The 22232-nt window shown below is 42.4% G+C and overlaps 1 protein-coding gene across 1 annotated transcript in view; it reads right to left on the minus strand.

The window, feature by feature from the left end:
• Positions 1 to 428: 428 nt before the first annotated feature.
• LOC126419644 (odorant receptor 83a-like) overlaps positions 429 to 22232 on the minus strand; it is a 160189-nt gene continuing 138385 nt past the window's right edge. Inside the window, exons 7-8 of the mRNA XM_050086833.1 lie at positions 8156 to 8311; positions 429 to 443 (exon numbers count right to left, since the gene is read on the minus strand). Of these exons, the coding sequence (XP_049942790.1) occupies positions 429 to 443; positions 8156 to 8311 (171 nt within the window). The remainder of the gene's footprint in view (positions 444 to 8155; positions 8312 to 22232) is intronic.

Genomic DNA, 22232 nt, shown 5'->3' on the forward strand with positions numbered 1-22232 from the left:
CAAACACGAATAAAAATTTTCATTTTTTGCTTCATACATATGAAAAATAGCTCCCTGAAACTAATGAGTCTATTGACACTAATACCTAGTGCCCAGTTTAAAATACACACAGAAAATGTGCCAGTAAGAGCAGTTGTTAATGCAACTAACACCCCAGGCCACAATTTCTAAAGAATTAAATACAATGCTACAAACGCATTAAACTTTTCATAAATATTATTGGGTCAAATTGTTATGAGATAGCTGAGCCATTAGATAAATTACCATTCCAAAAGGAGCTAGGTTTGCTTCTTTTCATATTACCAATCTTTAGACCAACAACCCAGTGGATGAAATCTTTGAGATAATTAAAAATAGTCTCCTCATCAAAATACATTATCACATGGTGCAACAGCTGAAATTATTGAATTATTAATGTTAGTACTTCTTTATAGCTGCTTCTCCTGCAACAAAGTTTTTAAATGACAGTCAGTTCTGACCACTCTGGTACATAACGTGGACATCATCTACGATGAAGAGTGCCTATTGCACGAACTACAACACCTGAAAGAAGTTTTATGCAAAAATTGATAGTATCAATCACAGATTAGTTGGACAGTCGAGAAAAGACAAGATACTCGAAACTGGGAAGAGGAAGAAGACGGCAAGAGACTCACTTTCCTTCCATACCCTGAACTGCTCCCAGCTAAAATTGCATTCCAACATAAAAACCATCTAACGATGACTGCCTAAGACGAAAGAGAGGCTTGACTCTGTGAAAACTCCACTAAAAGTAAACGTACGGGAAATATACAGCACTGCCTCCGTATGTGCCGGCCGAAGTGGCCGTGCGGTTAAAGGCGCTGCAGTCTGGAACCGCAAGACCGCTACGGTCGCAGGTTCGAATCCTGCCTCGGGCATGGATGTTTGTGATGTCCTTAGGTTAGTTAGGTTTAACTAGTTCTAAGTTCTAGGGGACTAATGCCTCAGCAGTTGAGTCCCATAGTGCTCAGAGCCATTTGCCTCCGTATGTGGCCAACAGCATATTGGGCAAATGCAGAGCTGTAATTCGACTCGCTGCGAGGAGCACAACAGGTATGTGCAAGTGTGACAGACAGAAGAATCAGCGATAGGAGAGTGTAGCATAAAGGAAGACCATAAATTCAAGTTCTAGAACACAAATGCGCCTCACCGAGCAACCGGCAATTGACAGCATCATAACGGAACCCATCTAAATAAAAGTTCATGACAATATTGCGAACAGAGACGAAGGATACCAACTAAGTGCGGCACGGAATCCGGCGTTAGCGGCAGCAGTACGAGAGCACGAGCAGCACCGTCTAACTCGCAAAACGCTGCCAGAATGCCCACACTAAGATGCTATAAGACAGGAGGCCCTCTTGCCTCTTCATACATTTATTAAGGGCCATCAAACCAGCCTACCTTACATTTCTAAAATATGAACTTGTATGATGATGATGATGAGATCCCGTACTCCGAGGAACGTAGGGGACGATGCAGGAGACCAGCACCGCCGTACTAGGCAAGGTCCTAGTGGAGGTGGTTTGCCCTTGCCTTCCTCCGACCGTAATGGGGATGAATGATGATGATGCAGACGACACAATAACACGCAGTCATCTCGAGGCAGGAAAAATCCCTGCATACACGCAAATTAATGTCATGCAAGGTGGGTAATTGGCAACGGCCTTGCCACAGTGGATACACCGCTTCCCGTGAGATCACCGAAGTTAAGCGCTGTCGGGCGTGGACGACATTTGGATGGGTGACCATCCGGGCCGCCATGTGCTGTTGCCATTTTTCGGGGTGCACTCAGCCTCGTGATGACATTTGAGGAGCTACTCGACCGAATAGTAGCGGTTCCGGTAAAATAAACCATCATAACGACCGGGAGAGCGGTGTGCTGAACACACGCTCCTCCTGTTCGCATCCACAGATGAAGACGAAACGGATGGTCCCGATGAGCCATTTGGGGCCTGAAGACGGAGTGCAAGGTAGGTAACCGGATGCCATGTGGCGGAATGTACATGATTGAGAGTAAGATGTTTGCGTATCAAAATTCTGTTCATTTAATGTCGGAGTCGAGTGGAAACTTTTAAGCAGAGAGAGGGCCAAACACTCACAATAGCAGCAAACTGTCAGGAGGCAGGGGAAACATCCGGTCACTCAGAATTGCGGACGGAGTCGCATCCTGTGGCTGGCAGCTTTCTCTTTGATCTCAGGGGTCAGAGCGATGGTCACTCGCTATTTTTAAAATGGCTGGAGTCAGTTTTCTTGCGTAAGCCTCATGTTTGGGGCAGGAACGCACCAGCTCGGCGCTACGGCTGTGCTATTGTTTGGAACGCTTCGGAGCAATGGTCTCCGAGCGCCACGAAATAGCCAACAGAATGGAGCCACACATAACACTCCAATTACCATACTCCTCTGGCGGCCGTCGCTGAAAAAAACGGAAATGAGCGTACGGCATTTTGGGCCTGGAGTCCCCCATTCGGGGAAGTTCGGCCGCCGAGGGCAAGCACTTATTGGATTCGACGCCACATTGGGCGACTTGCGCGTCGGGGATGGGGATGAAATGGTGATGAGGAAAACTCAACACCGAGTCTCTGAGCGGAGAAAATCTCCTGCCGCAGCCGGGAATCGAACCTGGGCCCCTTGGCGTGGCACTCCGCCGCGCTGATCACTCAGCTGACGGGGGCGGACGTCGCTGGAAAGTTTCCCATGCAAAGCCCTGGCTGAAGCTGTGACAGGCTCCTCGACTGTTACGTCAGCACACGGTTGCAGTCACCGTCGGTAATTGGCGGGAAAGGATGCTATTGGCACATATGTTGGCGGAATGTGATAATAAGAGTCTAGACGACTTTGTTGTAAGGCCACAACTGGCGAAAGCTTTGCTAATCGATCACGACTGACTGAGTTCTGCTGCAGCGGAGCGGTCGGTCTCTGGTTGCATGGTGAAGAGAGTTTGAGGTATTGTTGGTTCGTGGCCACTGCAAGAGTCGGTCGTTTACTTTGCCGCCATTGATGCAGAGTAATTTCATTCGCATTTTCACTTGTCTGGGCACCCAGACAAAATCTTAGTTTTTTCGCTCTGTCGCTTCGATTGGTGTCCAAACTGGAGCCTATTGCCATGCACTGGAGCGAATGACAAGTAGCAGCCGTTATCAGCACGCCGCCTTGTGCTGTACTGCCGGTAATATACGTAGCTCCGGTCTGTAGGGTTTCAGTTGAATTTTCGGCCGCCCAAAATATTTTTGGAAAAACGCTACACCCAGTGCAGATGCAGAGCTATTTATATTTCGATTTTTCGTTTGATTCTGGTAACACAATCTGTGACGTAGCCGCAAATACAAACAGTGATCCTGGTAATGGCAAATGTTTTTTATTCCAGCGTTTGATCATAATGAAAGTCCTTTGAACACCGCCGCAAGCCGGTCCCAAGCCCGGGCCCATCTAAAAACAAGAGGATGGGGAAGTGTGGAGGGGGAGGAGTAACAACCTCGTAAAAAAACCAGGGTCCGTCCGGCTCCAGATGGTAGCACCCTGTCATAGGGCCCCTGCCTAGGGTTACTAGGTGAAACCCAGCCAACGGTCTCAATGGCGGAAGAGGAACAATTTCCCAACGGCAGAGAGAGCGGAAGAGCTAACTCCAGGGCTTACTACCTTGGTTTTAATTTCGGATTCGGGGCAACCCGATCCCCCAATTTATTATCCAACAATTACTGCAAAGCATGATGGGAACGTCGTCAAAGATAGACACTACTCCAAGAGGTAGACCGAATGGCAAATCCTCCGTTGTTCGTAGAAACAATGCAAAGGGGTCAAAGGATTTTGGAGGACCCCAACCAACATGTATGCAGCCCTCAACACTGAAATTTAAGAAAGCAACTATGTTTGCAACCCTAAATGTAAACTCTCTAATTAGAGTAGGAAAATTGAAATTATTGATTGAAAAGCTGAACTAGAAAGAAATTTTAATATGTGCATTACAAGAAACAAGGTTTTTAGATGAAACTGCTTTAGATTTTGAAAACTATCGTTTATTTAAAGGAAAACCAGGTAAAATCTTAATGAAACAAATGCCATACCTGGGAACAGCATTTCTGGTACATCACTCAATTTTAGATTCAGTTACTAACTTCTACTCGAGTTCTGAGAGACTATCCATTCTTGAGATTAAATGTAAAAACAAAGGATACTCTATAATCAACTGCCATGCACCCATAAACCAGGACAACAAAAATAACCCGGAGAAAGTTGAAGAATTTTGGGAGATACTTGAAATGGAACTGGATAGATGCTCAAAGAAGAACATAAAAATGTTAGTAGGCGATTTTAACGCACAAATAGGAAGGGAGAAAAAATACCATGGAACAGTAGGCCTCTTCCCAGGTCACAAAAGAACTTCAAAAAATGGAGAAAGGCTTATAGAGGTATGTAGGCATTTCAACTTGAAAATAATGACAACACATTTCAAAAAGCTGAGCCGAAAAACTAAAACATGGAGATCACCAAATCCACTTCTCGGAGAATTCCAAATTGACCATGTGGCTATCTCACTTCATTGTCAAGAAGAAATTCAAAACACTAAAGTGCTGAAAAGCCTTGATGTTGATTCAGACCACTATTTGACTACGATTAAATTCAGACCACTCCCATTTCGAAAAGAGAAGAAAACCTTTTACAAAATTCCAAAATATAACACAGAAACGTTAAAAAATGAAGAAATTAAACAACGGTTTCAAAGAGCATTGCACAAAGATAGCGATGGCATATCCACAATAAATAAGGAAGCGGGATGGGAGGAGATCAAAAACGAAATAGTTGAAATAGCAAAAGAAAATTGTCTCGTGAAAAGAGTAAGAAGACATCCATGGTGGGACAATGAATGTGATGAGAACCTGGAGAAGAGACAGAAATTGTGGCAGAAATGGAACTCCACAAAAGATCCTCAAGATCTTGACAATTAAAATCCAGAGAAGAGAAACAGCTAAGCTTTTCCGTAATAAAAAAAGAAGACAATTTCAGGATAACCTAGAACAGATTGAGGAAGACTTTAAAAGAAATAATTCTAGAGATTTCTACAAAACTTTTAGGAAACAGCTAACCAAATACCAATCCCCAAATTTATGTTTTAAAGATGAAGAGAACAAGCTAGGTTTGACAAACAAGACTAATTGTGAAATATTAGCAAAATATTTCGAGAATCTACTAAATTGTGAACCACCCAAAGATAAAATGAGTTTTGAAAACCACCGAAATACTAATACCGAGTCAAAACCTCCAGACGCTGAAGAAATAAAACACATAATACACAGTCTAAAAAACAATAAAGCCCCAGGTGAAGACTCCATAGTACCAGAAATCCTAAAAATAATGGATACCAACCTCCCACAAGTTTTGGAACATATGTTTAAGAAGATCTGGGACGAAGAAAGAATTCCTGAAGACTGGCAGTGTGCCCTGATACACCCACTACACAAAAAGGGGGATAAGATGAATGTTAATAATTATAGAAGGATCTCGCTACTACCAGTAGGATACAAAATTTTGTCAAGGAAATTACTTCAAATCGTGGAGCCAGTTCTGGATAAAAAAATAGGTGAATATCAAGCAGGTTTTAGACAAGGTAGATCCTGTGTTGAACAAATATTTGACCTGAAAACACTAATTAGTTACAGAATCTCAAGAGGCCAGAGATTTGCAATAGTATTTGTAGATTTCAAAAAAGCATACGACTCGGTAGATAGAGAAACATTACTGAAAGTATTGGAAGAATTTGGGGTCGATACGAAAACAATTCAAATTATCAAACAGACGCTAACAAACAGTAAGGCCAAAGTTAAATTTATGGGTGAAATTTCAAGGAAGTTCGAAATTAAAACAGGTGTTAGACAAGGTGATGGTTTATCCCCAATCCTCTTCAACTGCGTACTGGAAAAGATATTGAGAATATGGAAAGAAGAACTCAAAGGCACCAAGAATGACATCAGAATTGGAACAAAAAAAGAAAAAATAGAAGTGGACTGTTTAGCTTTTGCAGACGATCTGGCAATAATTACAGAAAACGAAGAAATAGCTCAGAACTACCTGGAGAAACTACAAGAAGTTTCGGCCAGAGCTGGACTGCAGATTTCATTTGAAAAAACCGTGTATATGTCTAATCATAGAAATAACAAGAAAAATCTTATTACTAAATACGGCAATATTAAGAGAGTAGAAAAATTTAAGTATTTAGGTGAAATAATTCAAGTGAATGGTTTAGACAAGAGTGCAAACCAGGCGAGAGCAAGGAAAATGGAATTTGCTTTTCAAAAAACCAAAGACATATATAACAAAAAAAACATTTCGATTCAAGCTAAATTAAGACATTATAAAACTGTCATTAGACCAGAATGCCTGTATGCATCGGAGTGCCTAACTCTTAACAAAAAGGGGGAAATAGAAAACATGGAAAAGAAAGAAAGGAAAATTTTGAGAAAAATATTAGGACCGAGAAAGATTGGAGAAGAGTACAAGCTAAAGAGTAATAAGGAAATATACAAAACTATTGAGAAAGTGAGTGAGGCAATGCGTAAACGCAGACTAAAGTTTTATGGTCACCTGTCGAGGATGGATGGAAACAGACTAACAAGAAAAGTGTTTGAACATAGTAACAGGAACGAAAAAACCAACAATAAATGGATACAGATGGTGAAAAAGGATTTGGCCTATTTTAATGTCACCCGTGAGTCAATCAGGGACAGGGAAAAGTTTAGACAAATAGTGAACGAAATTAAGTGTTTTCCAGAAGAAACGAAACTAAAGAATAATAACAGGAAATGGTCGGAAGAGCGGAGGAGGAACCACTCGAAAATGATGAGGAAATATTGGGAAGAGAGAAAAAAAGATCAAAAAGCCGGGCAAGTGAATTGTTGAACGTGGTCCAAAGATGGCCGAAATCGAAAGAAGAAGAAGAAGAAAGTCCTTTGACGATGACCGGCTTCAGTCAGTAATGACCATCTTCAGAGCTACAATATAAAAAATATACAACTAGTGGGCAGTCTATCTTTCAAAACGATACAGTATTTCCTGTCACGATATACTCTGACACAAACTGGGAATTTACAGATAAAGTAAGGTAAAACATAACTGTTCTACACCATGTCCTAATGTAATAAAACCCGTAATGGCATCGTGAAAACATATAAATACGCTCACCAAAAAAGTGTCAAAACCTATTACCTTTATACACTTCCTATAAATAATTTTATATGTTACTGTATTCGTCTTTTATTTTACTACACTTGGTTTCTACAGTAACTATCAAAATTTGAAAGTGTGCTATATGTATTTTACCTACTGTATTTTCATCATAGTATGGTTATTACGTAAATGAAGAATAAATCTAAGCCCACAGTAGAGACATCTATAAAGCATATAGACAAGCACATTTCTGGTGGCTACTGAACTTCAGTATGTTTTGTACAGTAACGCCAGCTGAAAAATGACTGTGTGGACGATGGGGCCTATTTTACAAAAAAAAAAAAAAAAAATGGTTCAAATGGCTCTGAGCACTATGGGACTTAACAGCTGAGGTCATTAGTCCCCTAGAACTTAGAACTACTTAAACCTAACTAACCTAAGGACATCACACACATCCATGCCCGAGGCAGGATTCTAACCTGCGACCGTAGTGGTCGCGCGGTTTGAGACTGAAGCACCTAGAACCGCTCGGCCACTCCGGCCGGCGCCTATTTTACACCATATTTTAGTTTGACGATGCTTTTCTGAGTGAATTTATATGTTTTGACGATGCCATTACGACTTTATCACATTAGGACCTTATTTTATCTGTAAATTCGCAGTTTGTATCAGAGTATATCGTCAAAGGAAATACTGTGTTATTTTGAAATACAGACTGCCCACTGGTTGTATATTTTTTATATTGTAGATCTGAAGATTATCGTCGAAGTACTTTATATTGTAATCCAAGACTGGAATAAAAAACACAGTTTTAGTACGTTGTTATGTCAAAAAATCTAAAACATTTAATTATATCTTTATCATGTTAGTAAGCTTTGCGTACTGTATAGGACAAGCATCTCCAGTTCGCTGCATACAGTTACTGACCTACCTCCTGCACTCATAACGTCGATGCGTGAACCCGGTTGATACACACCTGCAGCAGAGTCATCCTGGAAAGCGTGTAGATTCCGCAGATCTTGAGGCTGAGGGCCCTCGAGGTGCTGAGGCAGAGCATGTGCACCAGGCGCCAGCAGCGGACGTCGCCATCCGGCCAGTCACCGCCGAAGGCCGACCGCATCAGCCGCTCGCTCTGTAACACAAGCATTATGGGTATAGCGGCATACATCTTTGTCCTAATACGCTGGCAATGAACCTGTGTTTCAGAGCAACAGGCAGATGCGTTTTACATCTAGCTAAGCAGCGAGCAATCACCTCTTTCAGGAAACTATGGATTGAAACTGCAGCACCATCAGTACAGGTGCAGTGCTGAGAAGCATATTGAGAGAAGACATGGATAGGAGATGAATCCCAGACGTGATGTCGATACAGTTTCGCACTGTCACTTAATGAATAAATTACGAGATTATGTACACTGAGGCGACAGAAGTCACGGGATAGCGATACACACTTATACATATGGTGGTATTGTCTCGTACACAGGGTATAAAAGGGCAGTGCACTGACGGAATCGTCGTTTGTACTCAGTTAATTTATGCGAAAAGATTTACGACTGATTATGACCGCACGGCTGGAATCGACAGACGTTCAGCGCGGAATGTTAGTTGGAGCTAGACGCATGGGACAGTTCATTTCAGAAATCGTTAGAGAATTTAATATTCTGAGAACCATAATGACAAGAGTGTGCCGAAATAGCGAATATCGGGTATCACCTCTCACTACGGATAAAGCAGTGGCACTCACTTAACGACGGAGAGCAGCGGCGTTTGCGTTGTGTTGTCAGTGCTAACAGATAAGCATCACTGCGTGAAATAACCGCAGAAATCCATGTGGGACTACGATGAACGTATTCGTTGGTGCTTCCAAATTTGGCGTTAATGGGCTATAGCAGCAGATGACCGTCGCGAGTGCCTTTGCTAACAGCACATCGCCTGCAACGTCTCTCCTTGCCTCGTGGGCATAACGGTTCGACGTTAGCCTATTGGAAAATAATGGGCTCGTCAGATAAGTCCCAGTTTCAGTTGGTAAGAGATGATGGTAGGATTCGAGTGTGGCACAGACTCCACGAAGTCATATACTCAAGCTGTCAATAAGGCACTTTGCAAGGTGGTGATGGCTCCGTAATTTTGCAAAGTATGTTTACATGGAATGGACAGGGTTCTCTTGTCCAACTGAACCGATCATTGACTGTAAATGTTTATGTTCGGCCACTTGCAGACCATTTCCAGCAACTGATGAGCTTCATCTTCCCAAACAACCATGACATTTCAAAGGGCCACAGTTGTTCGTGATGGGCTTGAAGAACATTCTGGACAATTGAAGCGAATGATTTGGCACCCAGATCGCCCGACATGAATCCCATCGAACACTTATGTGACATAATCGAGAGTTCAGTTCATGCACAAAATCCTAAAAATCCTATACCCGCAACACTTTCGCAATTATGGACGGCAAACATGGCTGGATATTTCTGCCTGGGCCTTCCAACGATTTTTTGAGTCCATATCACGTCGATTTGCTACACTACGACGGGCAAGAGATCCGACACGATATTCGGAGATACCCCTTGACTTTTTTCAACTCAGTGTATTGTAGGACCATATCAGTGTTCAGGCGAATAACGTCTAAACATTCGTGAGTCTGTTCGCTAATAACATTGTAGTAAGCTGGAAAGTTGCAATGCCGTGAACGCTGTAGTGAAGTGCAGGAAGACCTGCAGATGATCGACACTTGGTGCAGGGACCGCCAGTTGATTATCAGCGTAACTTTACGTAGCAGACTGCACACAAATAGGCGGAAAGACTCCCCTCCTGCTCGAGCACAGTATTAGCGATGAGTCACTAGTAACCGTTAGGTTGCGCACAGAAAGAAAGCTCACGCCGGCTACTCTTTCTCAAACGTTTTTACAGAAATCATTCGGTGAAAAACTTACATTCTTTGGTTACTTGTAGCCTCATATACCAGCTTCATGATGAACTGCCGATCTTTTCGTTTAAGGGTATGGTTATTGTAATATTTAGGGATTACGTACATCACTGCACGAAATTCGAAATGTGTGCACCGAAAAAATAATTTTCGCTGCGAATTTACGTTTGGTACACACTAGGCTATATATTACTCAGTATAAATTTTAGCTAACATATTGAAGTTTTCTTTAAACTTGGGAAAAGATAAATGTCTGGCTCCAGTCTCGAAGAGATGGCCCTTACATATGTGTGTGTGAAATCTTATGGGACTTAACTGCTAAGGTCATCAGTCTCTAAGCTTACAGACTACTTAACCTAAATTATCCTAAGGGCAAACACACACACCCATGCCTGAGGGAGGACTCGAACCTCCGCCGGGACCAGCCGCACAGTCCATGACTGCAGCGCCTCAGACCGCTCGGCTAATCCCGCGCGGCCGCCCGTATATAGCATATTCACTTCCAATCGTGCGCGCGAGTGCGAAATATTCACATCATCATCCCTCATATGGTTAACATCTAAATTTATTTTATTTACTGCAATATACGAGTAACTACAGATTTTTTTCAATGGAATAATGTAATTATTTTTTAAGACTAATCGGTAGCTGGTGGAATGAGAATTAGTATGGCTTTGCAACTAGCTAAATCAAGAAATTATCCGTTTGTTTTACGTCGAGAATGTGTTTTTTCATAATCTACTGATCTGATCTGTCCTCTGATCTGATCTGTCCTCTGTTATTCATTCAATAGACTATTGTTTCAGGATTCTGTCATAATTACAACTGCGTTAGTATGTAAATGAGTTGACAGTGTGTAAACTCCTCTTCGTTTCGGCAAAAAAAGTGAATTTTACACGAGAAGAGATATGTAGCTGTTACTCAAAATTCATCACTGAAGACGGTTCTCGGAAAACAAAAAAAGGTTAACATGTCAGGTGAAAATAAGTTTCTCATTTTGCTGCAGTTTCAGCGGATTCCTGTAACCCAATGTGTTTATAGTAATTAACAGCTGGTAATGACATTTACTGAAGTATTTCCTTTGTATACCTCAATGATTTGAGAAATACGAAGAAATTCGCACCAAACAGCGCGCTATAGTTTCGATAATATGAGTGAAAGGCTAAACCTATTCAGCTCAAATATTTTTCGTTTGTCAAAGATATTGATAATCTATTTTCACATTGACTAGCAGTTAATTCTGCAAGTCGTCGGAGTGTACAGCTTCAGAGCTACGAAATATGTCTTAACGAGGACTATTATTCTGGAGCCAAAAGGATATGTAGTTCTATTCGTTAAAGCGCAGTTCCTTTTGTGAGCCGCCTGTAACTACTCATAGAGATGAAAATCGATTTAACGAGGACCGTAATGTAACACATTTTTCTGAGAGCATGGTGGTTATATTCAGGTTTTCAGTTCTCCAAATTATTCCCCACTCTTTTGGCTACAAAACCATATTTTTCTTTCAACTTAATCTCCGTTCAATGTGACGGCCTTAGCCACCTTACTGGGATAGCCTGCGTGCTCGCATGGTACCACTCTACTGGGCGACGTCGGAACCAAGGCCTTACTGCATCAATAGCCTCCCTATCATCCACATATTGCTTCCCGTGGAGTGCCTTCTTCACAGGGCCAAATGGATGCAAGTCGGAAGGTGCGAGACCTGGACAGTGGGGTGGGTGAAGAAAGACAGTCAAATGAAGTTTCATGAGCTCCTCTCGGATTAATGGAATTGTGTGAGCCCTTGCGTTGTCTTGGAGCAGAGACACTCCGTTTACAATTTGTGGTGACCAACACGCTGAAGTCGTTTCTTCATTTTCCTGAAGGTAGCACAATACACTTCAGAGTTGATCGTTGAACCATGAGGGAGGAAATCCAACAGAATGACCCTTCAGAGTCCCAGAAGGCCGTCGCAGTGACTTTTCCGGCTGAGTTAGTGGCTTTGAACTCATTCTTCGGGCAGAGGTGGCGTGACAGCACTCCACGGATTACCGATTTGTTTCCGATTCGAAGTGGTGAATCCATGTTTTATCGTCTGTGATGATGTTCGACAAAACTTGCCACGATCAGCCTCGTAAAATGCAAGCGGTTCCGCACAGACAGTCTTTCGTTGCTCTTAATGGTGTTCTGCAAGGCTGCGACGAACCCAACTGGAGGACGAGTAGCCCAACTGGTGGACGAGTGTGTCGTCACTACCAGCAGAGCCGTCCACTTGAGCAGCGAGGTGTTTGATCGTGAACCGTCGATCACCTGGAATGAGAGCGTCCGCACGTTGAAACATTGAAGGAGTCACAGCTGTGTGCGATGGCCGGCACGCGGGAGATCAGACGCGTTTGCACGAACTTGTTGCAGTGATAACAGAAGCCTCGTCCAACGACTCACCGTGCTTTTGTTCACTGCCAGGTCTACGTAGACATCCTGCAAGTACCTACGAATATCTAAGATGCTCTGAATTTCGGCAAAAAAGGCTACGTATAGTGGCGACACTTATCGGATTCATCTACATCTACATCTACATGGATACTCCGCAAATCACATTTAAGTGCCTGGCAGAGGGTTCATCGAAACACCTTCACAATTGTCTATTATTCCAGTCTCGTGTAGCGCGCGGGAAGTATGAACACCTATATCTCTTTCTGTACGAGCTCATGAAACTATAGGGGCTCAAGCGAGAATATTCCTCGATGTCCCACGATATATTCCGAATTTTTTGAGCAGAAACTGGCCGATAAAAACATGTGTTCCATTACTTAATGAAAGCCCCTCGTATCCTTAACTCATCAAAAGATATCTGAGGCGAAGCAAGTCAGGAATTCACTTTTGAATTGGGATAAGAACAAAAAGATGATGCAGTGTGTGTTGGGAATTGTTTTCATGTTTCTGTGACCATTGAGGTATAAAAACAAAATTATTAGGCAGGTTTTAATACCCACTGTTCATCATTAAAAATATACTGGGTTATAGGATTTTACCGAAATTACAGCAGGAGTGAATTTCTTGGTCCAGGGTAATTACCCTTTTTCTGCTCCATAGAAGCGTCATCAGTGGCGAATATTGAGTAAAAGCTTGCATTTTTCTTGTTGTTGTTGTGGTCTTCAGTCCTGAGACTGGTTTGATGCAGCTCTCCATGCTACTCTATCCTGTGCAAGCTTCTTCATCTCCCAGTACCTACTGCAACCTACATCCTTCTGAATCTGCTTAGTGTATTCATCTCTCGGTCTCCCTCTACGATTTTTACCCTCCACGCTGCCCTCCAATGCTAAATTTGTGATCCTTTGATGCCTCAAAACATGTCCTACCAACCGATCCCTTCTTCTAGTCAAGTTGTGCCACAAACTTCTCTTCTCCCCAATCCTATTCAATACCTCCTCATTAGTTACGTGATCTACCCACCTTATCTTCAGCATTCTTCTGTAGCACCACATTTCGAAAGCTTCTATTCTCTTCTTGTCCAAACTAGTTATCGTCCATTTTTCACTTCCATACATGGCTACACTCCATACAAATACTTTCAGAAACGACTTCCTGACACTTAAATCTAAACTCGATTTTAACAAATTTCTCTTCTTCAGAAACGATTTCCTTGCCATTGCCAGTCTACATTTTATATCCTCTCTACTTCGACCATCATCAGTTATTTTACTCCTTAAATAGCAAAACTCATTTACTACTTTAAGTGTCTCATTTCCTAATCTAATTCCCTCAGCATCACCCGATTTAATTTGACTACATTCCATTATCCTCGTTTTGCTTTTGTTGATGTTCATCTTATATCCTCCTTTCAAGACACTGTCCATTCCGTTTAACTGCTCTTCCAAGTCCTTTGCTGTCTCTGACAGAATTACAATGTCATCGGCGAACCTCAAAGTTTTTACTTCTTCTCCATGAATTTTAATACCTACTCCGAATTTTTCTTTTGTTTCCTTTACTGCTTGCTCAATATACAGATTGAATAACATCGGGGAGAGGCTACAACCCTGTCTCATTCCTTTCCCAACCACTGCTTCCCTTTCATGCCCCTCGACTCTTATAACTGCCATCTGGTTTCTGTACAAGTTGTAAATAGCCTTTCGCTCCCTGTATTTGACCCCTGCCACCTTCAGAATTTGAAAGAGAGTATTCTAGTTAACATTGTCAAAAGCTTTCTCTAAGTCTACAAATGCTAGAAACGTAGGTTTGCCTTTCCTTAATCTTTCTTCTAAGATAAGTCGTAAGGTTAGTATTGCCTCACGTGTTCCAACATTTCTACGGAATCCAAACTGATCTTCTCCGAGCTCCGCTTCTACCAGTTTTTCCATTCGTCTGTAAAGAATTCGCGTTAGTATTTTGCAGCTGTGACTTATTAAACTAATTGTTCGGTAATTTTCACATCTATCAACACCTGCTTTCTTTGGGATTGGAATTATTATATTCTTCTTGAAGTCTGAGGGTATTTCGCCTGTCTCATACATCTTGCTCACCAGATGGTAGAGTTTTGTCATGGCTGGCTCTCCCAAGGCCATCAGTAGTTCTAATGGAATGTTGTCTACTCCCGGAGCTTTGCTGCGACTCAGGTCTTTCAGTGCTCTGTCAAACTCTTCACGCAGTATCTTACCTCCCATGTCGTCTTCATCTACATCCTCTCCTATTTCCATAATATTGTCCTCAAGTACATCGCCCTTGTATAAACCCTCTATATACTCCTTCCACCTTTCTGCCTTCCCTTCTTTGCTTAGAACTGGGTTGCCATCTGAGCTCTTGATATTCATACAAGTGGTTCTCTTCTCTCCAAAGGTCTCTTTAATTTTCCTGTAGGCAGTATCTATCTTACCCCTGGTGAGACAAGCCTCTACATCCTTACATTTGTCCTCTAGCCATCCCTGCATAGCCATTTTGCACTTCCTGTCGATATCATTTTTGAGACGTTTGTATTCCTTTTTGCCTGCTTCATTTACTGCATTTTTATATTTTGTCCTTTCATCAATTAAATTCAATATTTCTTCTGTTACCCAAGGATTTCTATTAGCCCTCGTCTTTTTACCTACTTGATCCTCTGCTACCTTCACTACCTCATCCCTCAGAGCTACCCATTTTTCTTCTACCGTATTTCTTTCCCCCATTCCTGTCAATTGTTCCCTTATGCTCTCCCTGAAACTCTCTACAACCTCTGGTCCTTTAAGTTTATCCAGGTCCCATCTCCTTAAATTCCCACCTTTTTGCAGTTTCTTCAGTTTCAATCTGCAGTTCATAACCAATAGATTGTGGTCAGAATCCACATCTGCCCCTGGAAATGTCTTACAATTTAAAACCTGGTTCCTAAATCTCTGTCTTACCATTATATAATCTATCTGATACCTTTTAGTATCTCCAGGATTGTTCCAGGTATACAACCTTCTTTTATGATTCTTGAACCAAGTGTTAGCTATGATTAAGTTATGCTCTGTGCAAAATTCTACCAGGCGGCTTCCTCTTTCATTTCTTCCCCCCAATCCATATTCACCTACTATGTTTCCTACTCTCCCTTTTCCTACTGACGAATTCCAGTCACCCATGACTATTAGATTTTCGTCTCCATTCCCTACCTGAATAATTTCTTTTATCTCATCATACGTTTCATCAATTTCTTCATCATCTGCAGAGTTAGTTGGCATATAAACTTTCTCTTGTTAAAACGTTAAAATTTGCTAATTTTGCCAAAGCAAAGCAGGGTTAAATAATATCACATCAGTAGCATGCTAATCGATTTGCGGTAGCGACGAAACCCTGAAACAGTAGTTTACCAAACGGGAAACCGAGGACAAATCAGGTCAAAAGCTCATGAGAAAGCACATTCTGGGTGTAAAAATAAACATGTGATATCTTTACTTATCTTGTTGCAATGCCACACTAACTTTCATTTCATCGGTTATTGATGAATCTTAAAAAATACGATATTCCGTTGAAAAAATCTGTGGTTACTCATATACCACGGTAGATAAGATAGTTCTGCTTGTGATCTATACGGAAAAATACTCTCCTCTTTCCATTCAGTCATTTGACAAAACCTCGTTTCAGTGTCTTCAACCGTTTACGAGATATGAGGGATGCTATAAACACATATTTAACTCTCTCACGCACGATCTGAAGTGAACACGATGTATACAATCAATATTCTCGAAACTGGAGACAGACATTGATCTCGCACGTTTAAAGGGAGGTTTGATGTGTTACCCAAATTTCATTCACAGCAGTGCATGGCATAATATACACCAAACGCAAATTCATAGCGATCCTTATTTTTCATTTCAACGTTTTCCAATTTTGTTCAGTGTGTTACTTATATGCCAAATATAAAAACATTACCAATAGTGAACTGATATACACACCACCACGGAGCTGACCTATAAAGCTATATAAGTAATGCAAAAATCTTTTTTTAACCGAATAGTTTCTTTAAAATCGTATGAAAAAGGTGCAGAGAAGCCAGAGTGCGGACGACTTTCTATTCATAGCGGTGCTGCTGCATCGACACTAGTGTTCTAACAAGCCTAGTCAACATGTAGACTACCGGCTTTCTTTCTGTTCTTAAACTAAGATATCTAAGAGTATCTGTGAGGAGCAACCTAAAAACTGAAGCGCCTTCTAAAATTGATTGTAGGTGAATCAGATGACAGTCTGAGATTCGTTTAAAATACTCATTTTTGCTATTCTTAAGTACCTCTCGTCAGTCTGTAGGAGTCACAGAGATATAAAGAAGAGTGGAGCTTAGTAAGCATGAGAGCGTTGCGAAGATGTTCAAGAGACTCCAGTGGCAAGCGCTACAGAAGAGGCATTATGCATCATGGAAAGGTCTATTGCAAATTTCCAAGAGCTGATACCGATGCATACCGACTGCTTTTGTCTACGAATGAGAGCAAATGGCAATGGTACAAGAAATGCCTTCAGTCATACGCTGTAGCGAGGCTTTTTATGTGTAGGGCTAGGTGTGGATGTTGGAGAGGTACTGGAAAACAATTGTCATAAGAGTCAAATAAATGTCACGAAGAATCAAGGATAAATTATTTCAGAAAATTTCATCTCATCATTTTTCTTCGCTTTCTAACTGAAGAGAACACCAGAGAATGTAACGGAATGGATTCTGACTCACACAAACAATGTTTTTTATTAAAATATTGGAGACATTATTATTATTTATGGTTTGGAGATATTAAAACTTTTATATTTTAACCATAGTTGTGTAATTGTGTTTGGTCAAGGACAACCTTAATTGTGGACAGAAACTGCCATTCTGTGTAAATAAAACAATTCTAAGACACAATTTAAATTCGTGCTGCTGGTGCACTGATTCCCTTTATTAACAATTAATTTCAAATGCTGCTCTTAAACCTTAATATTTGTAATTAATAAAAGTGCTTAACATTAATTAGCTTCACAGCATGGTTCTTCACAAAATAGCCGGCCGGAGTGGCCGAGCGGTTCTGGGCGCTTCAGCCTGGAACCGCGAGACCGCTACGGTCCCAGGTTCGAATCCTGCCTCGGGCATGGATGTGTGTAATGTCCTTAGGTTAGTTAGGTTTAAGTAGTTCTAAGTTCTAGGGGACTGATGACCTCAGCTGTTAAGTCCCATAGTTCTCAGAGCCATTTGAACCATTTTTCACAAAATACATACACATTTACTCATTAATTTGCTCATGACTTCCTTGTCCGTTTGGTAAACTGATATCGAACGTCACATCATGAGAACTAGTGGGTCCTAAGAAGCAACTATTCGAGTATCTATTCAGATATCTTTCCTCTCTACTCTCCGACCGACGGCTCGCTCAAGACGACTTGGTCTCATCTTATGAGTTGTTGCTTGCTTATGTTCAGCTGGGGAACATGTGCCGCCTAATAGTGAAGTAATTTGTGTAAACGTGAGCAACAGTGGTCCTTGCAATCGTTCTGCAGTAACAGTCGTTTCAACATGCGAGGTACCTGGAACAATCAACTGTTGGACCAAGCTTCCTTGATGCGTCAACAATTAATTTAAACTTTGTGGGAAGTGTAAGTGGATTGGTGGAGATGGGTTGGGGGGGGGAGGGGGGGGAGGGGGGCGGATGCCATGCGGAGGCAATTAAACAACCTCAAATTTCAAATGCTTTATTTTGGTAGCTCACTGAAGTTCCGTACAGGAAGCGGCAGTTTGTCAGAGACATTCAGTGGCCTCCTGTGTCACGCAGTGCTGACAGAGTACGTCGTCGGCTGGGTAGTGGTCCATGGTGCAAATGCGTCCTCCAGCGTCGATTCCAGCTCTGGCCAGCCCCGGCTAGCTGCCATGCGCACTGCCGCACATTGCTCTCCACACACAGCCTTCCACTTGCATTAAGCTACACCCACACGCCGCCGAACAGGACGAAAAGAACCGTGCCGGCTACCGAGCAACTGAACAACGACATTGTACACCTCCCTTAAAACGCACACACAACAATTCCGCTCTCCGTCAAAGCCAATTGGTGGCCTTGATAAGGACCATTTTGATGCGCACTCTTGCTCACCTCCCCTCTCCTCTCTGGGCTGGACGACGGCAAAGGAGAGATTCCAGAGCCACCACCTTACTTAGAGCTCGTGTACTTGGTCACAGCCTTGGTGCCCTCGCTCACAGCGGGCTTGACCATCTCGACAGGCAGCAAAAGCTTTGTTCAGAAGGCAGCAGGCCAGTGATGTAGTGGCAGAGAACCACTTCCCCCTAGTCAGTGGCTGGACAGCTGCTTCCCAGAGCCAGTGTTGGCCCACTGTGGCGGCAGCTCCAGATTTCACAGTCTCAGTTCAGATTGCTCTGACCACAGTCGAACTGTGGACCACGAACAGCGTTCAAGATGGTGGCCAAGCTAACAAGAGCTGCTTTAATATAAATGGCCAGATGTTTACACACTTCCAAACTGCGCTTGTTCGGGCTTTGCTATGCCTTACGACACATATACTAAACATCTCGGCAGCTGCCAGTGTGGAAAGTCTTACGGCATTTACCACTTGGGTACTGCTGGATCAGCTGCACAACCAGCTTGCCTCGCAACGTTGCAAAGGCAATGTTGTATTTTGTAAAGGATAAAACCCCCGCTTGCCTGCAACCGGCGCTGCTGAAATTCACTTCGCTCATATTGACCAAATATGGTCGGTGTGCTACAGTGCCTCACCATAGACTCGGTCCCTCAGGTCGCCATGAGCTACCTTACTCTTATCCACACTAGAGTGACAAGCTCCTTGGCTGCTTGCAAAGTTGACTATACTCTGCTCTTTTTTCAGGATTGCTTATTCCACTCCGTTTTCCCTAAGCACTACGAATCCTAACATCTGACAGTTCCTTTTTAGCTTAATTAGACTTATAGTTCTCCCTGCTGCCTCTTAGGTTCTGGGAATCCATTCCGCCAGGATTTGAACAGCGGCTGGTTTCGAACTTCGTCTTGTGTTCCACTTCTTTTACATGTAAACAAGAACTGTGCTCATTTGACAATGGTCAATGTTGTTTCTTTCTGGAACTGGTTCTCGCTGTACCGATCCACATGCTGCGTTTTCATGTCCTTAGAGATTTGCCCTTCCTGTTCTTAACGACTTTGTGTATGGACTGAATTAACTAGAGTCCTGAAGTCTCGTTCAAAACAGTTATTCACAGCTGGCAACACTTTCATAGGTTCCTCTGGCCAATAGAACCAACGTTGTGGAATGCTCAAATGTGCTGTTCACAAAATTGTGCCAGGTAGACGGAAAGTAGATCCCACTATTTCGCATAATATCCTGTGTATTAGGAATCCATTTCTATCCAGTTCAATCTTTTTCGCTGGCGTAAGCTTGCCCTGTTGGTAGCAACTGATTACAACTATCACTTAATCAAAGGCAGAGTGCAACCAATGTGCCTCAAACTGCTGGAACTACAACTGAGGCCAATTCACCTCTTCCACGTCATCCTTTCCCGTTTGCCGACCCAGGACTAACTTCACTGCATAGGAGTTCTGACCTCCGCTCATTATCCTGAATGAAGAAACCATAACTTTATCCCTGTAAACACTCCTGTAACTTTGATTTCTCCAGTCCTCAATGTACACTCTGGTCCTCTTCAATTAGCAACAATCGCTGCACTCTTACTCTGGCGAACTTCTTCAGCATCCTCCCCTTGATGGTGCACTCGTGGACTGTGTAAGACTGATACCTTACCTGCTTTCTCATTAGTGAGAAGAAGAGTCGAATGTAAATCTTCGATCTATCAGTCCTCACTTCCATTGCAGCTAGGTTGAAATGGGAGTGCAAGTTTTCATGGAAAGGCAGCATGACTTACTTCAATTCAACTTTAATTCTTTTTGTACTCTCTGTAGCTCTTATGGGTACAGATCATGTGGCAATAAATACACTACACGCTGTACTCATGAAGCCTGCTGCATGGCTTGTCTTAGTTCTGATATTTTACTGTGTGCTTCCCACACGCAGTTTTCCAAGAACTGCAACCATTTTGTTATTCCTACTTCCCTATCCAATATCTCGACTTTGGCTTGTAACAGCTTTACGTTCTGGTTCACTGTTTCTTCCACAGTTCTCACATAGCTCATTACTTCACCAGTCAGCTGGCGTAATGACTGAACATTGTTTCACCGCTGTCACCATGTCATTCGTCCCCCTGATGTCCTCGTCAACTATCCCAAACATAGTTTCCAGAAACCGGCCTCCCTCACCGATCCAATCTCTCCTCCTCCTTGGATGTGATGTACTCTCCAGAAACAGCATCATCTGGCCTTTGTCTCTCATAGGTCATCCGTATCCGCATGCATTTTCCTCCATAACTATTTGATCACTCCACAACTCTTTGCACCTTGCTGGAAACTATCGAATGTTTCCTCTAGTCTTATCTCCTAGACCCACATTTCGCATGCATTAAATCTACCTGTATCACAAAGCAATGATTGGTGATAACCACATCTTCTTGCTTCACGAACAGCTCTCCCCCTTTCAGGCGACAGTTCCACAATGCTTTCACTCCGATGATGTCCAGTAGCATGACTATGGTCCCTACCTCTCCCATCTTTCCCTTATCACTCTCGCCAACTCTAACAGATTCTCCTGTCTTACATTTTTTGCTTTTATCAGGTCAAACGTTGATGGCAACTTACGATCAAATGTTGCCTCATAATGGTGATATCTTGTGTTCATGCGCTCCTTCGAGTTGCACAGTGAGACCACGTACCTTAAACAGGCATCCCAATTGGTATGGTTTGTGTACACATATTATCCCAACATGTTCCCTAAAGTTCTATAAACTCTTTCCATTCTTCCGCTAGCTTGACGATCTAGAGGACTAACTTTCAATTTCTTCACACACAAGAGCCGCAAAATTCACTGAATAAAGCTTACATAAAGTTAGGTCTCTGATCTGTCAGTAATGTCTCAGGAACCCTGAACGTCAGTATCTAACCGGTTACTTGCTCTTGCACCACTGTTACAGCCAGTTGGTTAGGATTTACGACCATTTCCATGTATCTCGAGAAATGGTCCGTAATCGTCAGTACATATTTGTTTCTTGCAGGTGTTTTATTGAATGGACCTAAGGTATCAGTCGTGATTTGGCTGTAAGACAGCAATCCTGAGCAGTATAAATGGTACTTATGCTTCAGGTAACCTCTATAATGGTGCTCTGGCACAAACACAAATCCATTGTATGTGCATATTGTATACAGTTCCACGAATATTGGTCCATGTCGGTCTTTTTATTCCTCCACCAGTACCTCTCTGCTGCTCTCCTGTTGGTAGTCCTGCATCCCCCATGACCTGAGACCTTGGGATCATGTGTCCCCTTTAATAATGTATCCCTCAACATGGCTGGCACGACCAATCATGGTTCCAACTTAGTTCCTCTCAACAGCGACCCATTCTGCACACAAACCTGCGACTGTTTATGAAACTGTTTACATTCGTAATGCGTTTTCTGTGTTACCTGTCATTCCTTAAGCTCATTACCTTTCATTTGTAATACCATTACTCTCCCACTCAACTGTGTTCCTTTCCGGATTAATGTTTGATCTCAAAAACAAGTTCACTCAGTTGAGCAGCCCATTGTGTCAACTTACTAGATGGATCCTTCAACCCCACTAAAAATTTCTTTCCATAGA

This window comes from Schistocerca serialis, chromosome 9, assembly GCF_023864345.2.
Source record: "Schistocerca serialis cubense isolate TAMUIC-IGC-003099 chromosome 9, iqSchSeri2.2, whole genome shotgun sequence".
In the NCBI taxonomy this organism is placed as follows: Eukaryota; Metazoa; Arthropoda; class Insecta; order Orthoptera; family Acrididae; genus Schistocerca; species Schistocerca serialis.